Source organism: Malaclemys terrapin, chromosome 9, assembly GCF_027887155.1.
Source record: "Malaclemys terrapin pileata isolate rMalTer1 chromosome 9, rMalTer1.hap1, whole genome shotgun sequence".
Classification (NCBI taxonomy): Eukaryota; Metazoa; Chordata; order Testudines; family Emydidae; genus Malaclemys; species Malaclemys terrapin.
In genome coordinates, this window is record NC_071513.1 from 29,168,843 (window position 1) to 29,178,243 (window position 9,401).

General features: G+C 37.0%; 1 protein-coding gene across 2 annotated transcripts in view; it reads left to right on the forward strand.

Annotated features, from left to right (window-relative positions):
• The window catches only part of APOOL (apolipoprotein O like), a 47,544-nt gene extending 38,223 nt beyond the window's left edge, over positions 1-9,321 (forward strand). For both annotated transcript variants that reach the window (XM_054039127.1, XM_054039128.1), the window contains 4 exons: positions 1,927-2,018; positions 3,488-3,604; positions 6,326-6,521; positions 8,564-9,321. In XM_054039127.1, coding sequence (XP_053895102.1) covers positions 1,927-2,018; positions 3,488-3,604; positions 6,326-6,521; positions 8,564-8,661 — 503 coding nt within the window. In that variant the 3' untranslated portion in view covers positions 8,662-9,321. The remainder of the gene's footprint in view (positions 1-1,926; positions 2,019-3,487; positions 3,605-6,325; positions 6,522-8,563) is intronic.
• The last annotated feature ends 80 nt before the right edge of the window (positions 9,322-9,401 follow it).

Genomic DNA, 9,401 nt, shown 5'->3' on the forward strand with positions numbered 1-9,401 from the left:
AGGAGGAACTTATCCAAATTACTCCTGTACAATACTCTCTGCCTCAGAGTACCTCCCCCATTCCTTAAAAGGATCAGCATAAGTTGTAGGTGTTTTCCTGGAGAAAGGAACACCTCAAACCTCTCAATGAACCTCCTGGCCAATCGAGAAGTATTTCTAGTGAACACTGAAGAATCTCTCAGTGCTCCTGGACCAGAGTGATGGTAGTTGTGACATGGAGTGTTGAAATGGAGCTGTGTAAGACCGTGGGGAATTGGGTGCACTGATACAGGAACAGAGATGTGCTTGAGAGAAGTGATGTATTCAAAAATCATTGAATTTAATTTTCATAAAATTATGAAATAAATATTCAAAATCACCAGACTTATTTTTTGTAAAATTATGACATCATATTGTAGGCTTTGTATTTCATTATATTACTATAGAATTTACACATCTTTCATTCTGAAATTTTCAAAAGAATAAATGTCAGGGAAAATCGTGATTTAAATTATGGAAATTTACAGCAATGTGACTTTTAGGTAAAGCCACCAACAAAATTGAAAGAGAATACTGGGCATAATTGGAACATCACATTTGCAAATGATCTTTATTTCCTTGGATTTTTAAATAGCCCCAAATCTAAATCATTCCCCACAGTTTGGATTATACAATGGTAGTATAGTAAAAAGGAGGGATTTAAATGCATTAGGCACTACAGAATGAATTGGGGAAAGGACAGCCTAGATCTAAGGGAGGGATTCCAGAGAGGAATCAAATATGCAGAGGCTAAAAGCAAAAACTGGTGAACCAAAGTGCTTGGTAATGGAAGATGACCTTGGAAAAATGGGCATTTTTGAAACATGATAGAATGACAATCAATAGGTAATAAAAATGAGCCACTGTGAGTGTTTGAAGGGTCAAAAGAAAAAGTGCTGGAACAATTTGATAAATTAGACCCTGATCCACGTGAAACAGCTGGCAGGATTGAGTCCTTAAAGGGCAACAAATCACTGGGACTGGATAGTGTAGATCCAAGGGTGAATTGAAATTGTGAAGCTGCTAGCAAAAATATGCAGCCTCACTAATTGGTAGCAAGTACTTATTTTTACAACAGGTGTTGGGGTGCGTAACTGACAAATGATTTTTACTTCAGTACCAGGTAAAATGCTTGAAACAATACTTACATAGAGTTATATGACATTTACCAGGAGGTGAATATAATACAGACAAAACATCACAGTTTATTGAAGAAAATGTTGTCCTTCTATTGTCTGCTAGATTTCAAGTGCGTCAACAAAATAGTGGGTAAAAGAGAACGAACAGATATAATTTATTTGGGCTTTCAAAAACTCTTTGCCAAAGAAACTTAAAGTAAACTTAAATAGTCCTGATATGAAAGAACTGTCATGGTTTTGAAACTGGCTAAGAGACTATAAACAAAGAGTAGGAATAAGTGATTAGTGTTAACAATAGATTGCCTCAGAGATATGTAATAGGACAGATGTTTAATACATTCATTAGTGATCTGGAAATGGTGGGTAAAATTAACAGATAACACAAAATTATGTAGGCTAGTTAGCAGCACAGAAGGGTATGAGTATTCATAAAAACCCGAGAGAGTCTGGCAGTTGGGTAGCATGATGGCAGAGGAAACTCGTTAATAAATGCAAGATAATACACATTGGAATTTGAATGAGTTATATAGAAGATTTTAATAATATTTCATAATTGAAGACATATCCTCATTTTTTTTAATTCAGTAAATTTTACTGAAACATCAGTTGGCCCATTGGAATACAGACCCTAACTCTACACCAATCATACCTGCGATAGATTTTGATCCAGGTAGTTGCCAAGAGTCAGAGGTTAAAATTATATAGCTATCCAATACTATGTTTCATTTGTATCTAGTACCTGTTAAAATTATTTGTGTGGTTTACACAGGTTCTAGAGTTAAGAAAATTGCTTACCCGCTGGGGCTTACCACTTTAGCAGTATCCGTTTGTTACCCAGCTCAGTCAGTAGTACTTGCTAAGGTAAGTTTTGTTTTGTTCTTTCATAGGGTGAAAATATCAATATTTTAATATTTAAACTGAGTGAGACTGAAATTTTCAACACATCTGCAGTCTTTAATTTCCAGGGATATGGGGCTGGCATCAGTTTATACACTATGTGTGTGTGATGCATCACAGTTTTTAATTACGTGTCCATCAGAAACGAATAAAATGGCTGAATTTACTTGACCAATACAGTGCTATTTTCCATATTTAATTCTTATTTGGAGAAAGGAGAGTTTCATTTTTAGATGCTATACAATTCAATTTTTAATTAACAGAAAATTACATTTTTTAACAGCTACTCATTTCAATGCATTAAAATAATACTGTACAAGAAACTGAGCAATAGATACACAAGTGGCATTTCTGAAGCTCTTTCTTTTAATGCACATCCAGTGCTGGATCCATGTGAAACAGGGAATCCCCCTCACTATTTTCTTGTGAATGTCCTCTTGAAGTTTACTTGTTGGCTAGCTACTTAAAATATTGATTTTATGGGCTTAACTATGCTGCCCTGCAGTTCAGCTACAAGGGTGTGAGTAGCAGTGTGCACCAAAGTGCTGCACTGTGATTCTCCTGTGTGGATGCTGTAGGCGTGAACTAAAATGTTCCTAGTTTGCATAAATGTAGTCCTCTTTAGACAAGACTATGTTAATGCAAACAAAGAACCTTTTAGTTTGCACATGCAGTGACCACACGGGGGAGTTTCAGCACAGCACTTTGGTGCACACTGCTATTTACACTCTTATAGTCCGAATGGCAGGACAGTGTATACATAACCATAGTACCAGAACGTTGTGCATAGTTCTCTGTGAATGAGGAAATAGAATCCTCTCTGGCTGCAGCTTATCTACAGAGCCACTTCACAGATGTTATTGCAACCTGACACAGTTTGAATAATTACAGGCTGAATAAGAATTTACAAATTCAGACCTTTGTGAAGCAAAACAGCAATGTTTGCTAATTTCAGTCAGGTCCTTTTATTTCTTGGTTGTATCCTTCCTCACCATGGGATTTGTTTTAATCGGGCATAAATTTTGCTATGATTGTCTTTGCATGAATGAAAAGAATCTAGCTAAAATGAATCACGTTTTTGTTTCAAGTTTGTAGCATATGATATGTCTGACTTTTCTTGCTGTTCCAGCCTCCAGTGCATTCATTTATTCAAACCACTATTCCCTGGTTAAGTTTTAAATCCATTTTGTGTAAATGGATGCACTGTAGCAGATTTACAATACCAATTTAAACATGATTTATAATATAAGATTGGGAGTGGGGGGAGATCTGAGATGCATCAAATTTGTGAAATGCAGATATTCTGTCTTCCAGTATTGGCGTGAATATACAGTTTATTAAAGGAGAATATTTGCTTTACTTGAAATGTTCTGTGAACCCTACCATTTTTAAAGCTTTTTGTTAAAATAATACATTTTAACTAATTAAATTAGATAACAGGGAAAAAAGTATATGCTGCAAGCCATCAAACCTATGAAGCAATAGGATCACTATGGACAAAAAACTCCTCTATGAAAGAAGTGCTACTCACACAGAAAGAAGATTCCAAGGTATGTTTTTCCAAAGAATGATCAGTTAGTCATTCAGTTCAATACCTTGGATTGATTTTTGAAATGCAAATTTAAGCAAAAAGATACAGGTGTGTTTGTTGATACTATTTAATATCACAATGAAGTGTATTATGAGGCACAAAGGTCCTCATTTTATTGCTATTGTTGTTTATTATTTGTATTCTTGTAGCACCTAGGAATCCCAGTCCTGGACCAGGATTCCATTGTGTTAGGTGCTGTACAAACACAGAACAAAAAGACAGTCCCTGCCCCAAACAGCTTACAGTAGAAGTGTTGGGTTTTTTTAATTTTGTTTGAATGTAGTGTTTGTGACAAATCCCAGATTGATAGACCTTGAGATCTGTTTACTTATACAACATATTCAGCATGCACAACAGCTAGGTGAGCTTCCCTCCACTGCCTTTTTAATACGCCTCCTTGATCCGGAGATGCAACCATATGAAGATAGTTCATTTTCCTTATTCAGGCCATGGACCTGCGAACACTTAGACATGCTTATCTTTTCTATCTACGAGTAGCCTCATTGATTTCAGTAGGACTACTCATGGTAACATAGTTAAGAACACGTGTAAATGTTTGCAGGGTAAGTCTTTGGCGCCTCTGTTGATATCACTAATTTATGAAAAATGTGATGCTTTTGAGCATGTGGATACCTATCAAGTGGCGCTGGCCAGAAAATACCTATTTTATTGTGATTAAAAAGTGTAAATAGGACATTTCATTTTAGTGAATAAAAAATATATAGATTTTCCATTGGTTCTGATGATTCCAGGTATTCATGAATTTGACTTACTCTAGTTTGGAAACATGAGCATTCTGAATGCCACTTTACAATTTAAAAAATCTTATGAGAATATGGCTGTATATCTGAATAATAATAATTAATTAATAATTAGATATGAGCAAATATTGGAATTTCTTTCCTGAGGGAAATGCTAATATTTCAACATTTAAAAAAAAAGAAAAAATCCTGAATTAGGATGAAAAGTTGAAAGCAATATTTTTCGCAAACGGAAAGTTAAAAACAAATTTTTGATTCGGAAATGGTGAAATATTTCATTTCAGCATTTTTGATAGAAACAAAACATTTTGAATCAGTTCACCGTGAAACTGCATTTCCCTATGAGAACACAGACACTGGAAACTTATAGTTTTGGACATCTCGTGCTCCATTTTCTGCAGTTCACCCAGCTCACTGGCCAGACTACATTTCCGCTGATGCACCACACGGCTCAGTCAGAGGAGGAGACCACACTGTATCATGGGAGATGAAGTCTGGTTAACAAGTATCAGAGGGGTAGCCGTGTTGGTCTGTATCCACTAAAACAACGAGGAGTCCGGTGGCACCTTAAAGACTAACAGATGTATTTGGGCATAAGTTTTTGTGGGTAAAAATCCCACTTCTTCAGATGGTTAGAGAGCCAAGCCAGTAGGAGAAAGTGAGGGCACAAAATGCCCAAAGTACAACTTCTATGAGGCATCGAAGCACTATATGGAAATACAGTTTAATGTTTAATTGATTAGAAATTAAATATTTCGGTTTACTCCAGCAAACAAATATTTTGATATATCTATTAAAACGCTGATATATTTTTGACATTTTTGTTAATCCTCAGTTTTATTTCCATTGACAACCATGAACAGAATTCTGACTGAAGCATATTTTATTTCAGTTCAATAATGAGAAACTGTTAGGGAAATAAGAACTGGCGTGGTAAGAAGAATTATAAACTGTCAGAGTTTTGCTAAATAAAGTCTGTTGTTTCCTAGGCTATGTCTACGTTACCACGGTAAGTCGACCTACGCTACGCAACTCCAGCTATGTGAATAACGTAGCTGGAGTCGACGTACCTTAGGTCGAGTTACCACGAGGTCTACACCACGGCGGGGTTGACGGGAGAAAATCTGCCATCGACTTACCTTACTCTTCTTATCGGGGGTAGAGTACTGGGGTCGACTGGAGAGCGATCTACAGTTGATTTGGCGGGTCTTTACTAGACCCGCTAAATCGATCCACCGACGGTCGATCTCAGAGCATCAATCCCTGCCGTAGTGTAGTCCTGCCCCTAAACTAAACAGTTGCTCATCACTAATCAAGAATAATCTGCAGGAGGTGTGTTAGTTATCTTGATCTAAATGATTAGTGATGATTCAAACTCCAAGTCTCTTAATAACTTTGGTAAGGCTGGCAATTCTGTAAATCCACCTGTTGCTTTAACCTTGTTCTGTGCTTCAGTTTCCCCATCTGGAAAAGGGGATAATGACCTGTACCCTTCTTTGTAAACTCTTTTGAGTGCCTTGGATGAAAAGCAGTATATCAAAACTTAGTAGTATTATTCATTAACCATTAAACAAGCTTCCAGACATCCAAATTGAAGTTCCTTGTATCTTGATAGTATTCAGAAATGCATCTTCTTTACCCTTATTGTGGTGCCCATTTTATGCAAACATCCTCAACATCATCAAGGAATATTGTCAATTATTTGAATCTAGCATGAAGTGAATTGAGGTATATAGTACACTAATTTCTTCTGGCATATTTCTGTGTATCCAGTATGAAACTTTGTACACACACAATGCATATCTGGAAATACTTTATTAAAATGTGACAGCTCTTTTGTAATTTCCTTTATCAACAATATAATAAACATACACATAAATATTGCTCTGTTTTGTTTGGTTGGTTCATTTGTAATTTAGCCTGGTTCATATCTGCAACAAGTTCCGGAACCAGCTGTGGGAGACGATAAAAGTCCAGAGATTAAAAAAACAGCCCCTGAATCTGAAGTTAAGTCAAAAACACTTGCTGTAACAGATTCTCCTGTAATGAAGATTCAGAGTTCAAAAGATCTGGTGCCTTTGCCAGCAGAAATAAAAGTGCCAAATGTCATTTCAGGTATGAAACTCAAATTAGCATCAACTGCAGTGAATTGTGAATTATTTAATGTTATTTTCGTTGTTCTTTTTTTAAAAAGCAACTCTAGCAGGCCTGTCAAATTTAGCTTTCTAATGTGGTAAACTCCATAAAATTTAGTATGCTATATCAAGAGCCCAAAGAGGTGATAGGTCCCACAATGTGGACCACACCTCAATAAAGAATATGTATTATGGACCACTTTCCTTCCCATTCCCAATCACGTGGACCCTTCTTGCTGTCAGTTGCACATCTTCTCTATGGCAATTGCAGCATTTGCTTTTGTAAAAAGGTAATATTGCTTGAAGGTAACATCTGTTTCCTCACATGTAACATCAGCTTACTTGTGAAGGCAACTAGTGTTTGGCTTCTCCTTGTTTCCAGTTGCTTTTACAGACTCTCTTGTAGTGAAATATCTAGGTATCTGTAAAAGTAGCTGGAAACAAAGAGGAGATCCAGCACCAGGTGATCAGCCATCTGTCTAGGGGCTCTTTCTTTACAGGTTAATGATGGGCACACTCCAATCTCTGAGTCCTCCGAGCATCTCCCTGAAATGCCCATCCCCTGGCCCAGTGGATACTTACAGAATCCTCTGCTCCCAAAGGAACAGTACACCCAGTTTACCAGTTATACCCTATCAGAGCTCCACTTAACACACAGCACGTAGATATGTTTATGGTAAACACAATACGTTTATTTAACAAAGAGCAAAGATTCAAGTGATAGCAAGTAGAAATATTGGAGACAAATGGTTACATATAAAACAAAATCCTAACACACAATCCAGAGCCTAGATTTCATGAACAACAACAACAACAAAACCCTTGTCAAATCAAGTTTAGCTCACCCCAAAGTCTTTCCAGCATTTTTCAGCCAGACTTGGTTGTGATCCTTTTTTCATGAAGCAAATACACTGTCAGCCTAGGTGAAGCATAACAGGGCGTACCTCTGCACCCCAGACATGTCCAGTGATCCATTGTCTTCACTTGTAAACAGGGTAGCCCCTGCTTCTTATTTTTTCCTATCTAGAATCTCCCCTGGAGACTTTTCATCCCTTGATCAGACTGTAAATAGGCTATCATTGTGAAGTATACAATACTCAATCCTATAAAGTCGGACAGGTAGATAAGCATTTCTGCCTGAAAGAAACTTATTTATCACCTTCTGGTGACCAGCTCCAACTCACAGACCTAAGAGCATAACTTTGTGTGTATATATACATAACTCTTTACATGTTATCTGTACATACATTCCACAGTGATTACAGTGGTCAATGTGACACAAGCTTTCAGTAGAGACTTTACATGACTCCCTTTGATGAAGTATTATGTAGAGATTGGAACCAGGGGATCTCTGTAATCCTGTGCACCCCTGTGCCCACTTCTCAGTTGGCACCAGGAGGTCCCTGGGTGACATCTCCCGCTATACGACATTTAACATATGAATCCTTTTAGTGACTCAGTCACTATCTGCTTCTCAGTCTCCCCACTGCTCTGGAAAGGTAGTAAACTGTGATCCTGTCACTGCGTACTCTGCACAGTGTGCTCCTGGGGGGAGAGTCAAGGTTCTGCCTGCTTCCCAATTTCTCTCATTCATTACTTCCCACCTGCAGGAGGAAGGGATGTAGCAGCTCTGCAGAGCCTGCTGCCCCAGGAAGCAGCAGTATGGTGTAAAGGAGAGCCTTACGCACTACCCCCTTCTCCCTTGTGCCAGTGCTCAGGGCATGCCATGATCAGGCTTTTAATAGATTACTTTGTAATTGTGAAAACAATTTAGTGATGAGTTTGTAAGAGACTGGAGATCTTTCAAATGTTTTTCTTACTTCCTGTGACTTTCACTGCGTGGCAACAACTTGTCTGCATTATTCCCACTAATGTAATTTACAATTAATTTATAACTGTAGAGAACTTTATTATAATGCTTTGAATTTTCACACTATCAATATGTATAACTTCTGAATAAGCATTTTTTTAAAACAGCTTTTATGCCTTTATCATTTTATTTCATTTTAATATCTTTAACAGATGTAGTGAAGACAACAAAATTTAAGCTTGACCCCAGGCTTATGGACCATGGTCAGTCCAGCCCAGAGGATGTGGATATGTACAGTACTAGAAGCTAAGGCACCAATTTACAAATATTGGGAAGTACTAACAATAGCAAAGAAAAATTGAAGGATTATGCAATGTATGATTGTACCGAATGTGGTATAATTTAATCAGGTATTTTCTTAAATCCCAATATGTATAGTCAATCTAATTTGTCCTTGTTGTTTACTGGGTACTGTTTCTTACTACCTATAAGCAATTAAATATTTTAATTTCTTTGAACAATAATTAGCTGTTTGACACTGAGAATTATATTTCTCTCAATATGTGCTTGCAATGGGGTGTATCAGGATTGTCAGTGTCAAGTTGTTAATAAACATAAATCACCTTTATAAGGGATGGTTTGAAAGTGTAAATGTATTTCTGTCCTTCAGCTCCTTAGTTGTTCAAAGGCAGTAAAAGAGTAATCTGGTAATCTTTTGATTGTTGTCCCCCTTCTCACTCACTCCCAGCTCTGGAATGTTATGGGAAAATGATAGCATTTGGCATCCATGTTGGCTCAAGTATCTTATTAGTCTGAGCACTCATAATATAAAAGAAACCAGCTGTGATTGTTGTACTCTCTCAAATTCAGTTGCTTTAAGATTTATGTAAGCTAGCTCCTTTTGTAAAAATCACTGCTGTTAACCTGTTCCACCGAGGTGACTAGAATAGAAAATAAATTTTGTTCTGTATGTGTGTAGCTTTCCTGATTTAAAAGTAACATTTAAAGTGAAAAGAAAAAATTGGAGCTAGTCTTCAAAGCATCCCTTGT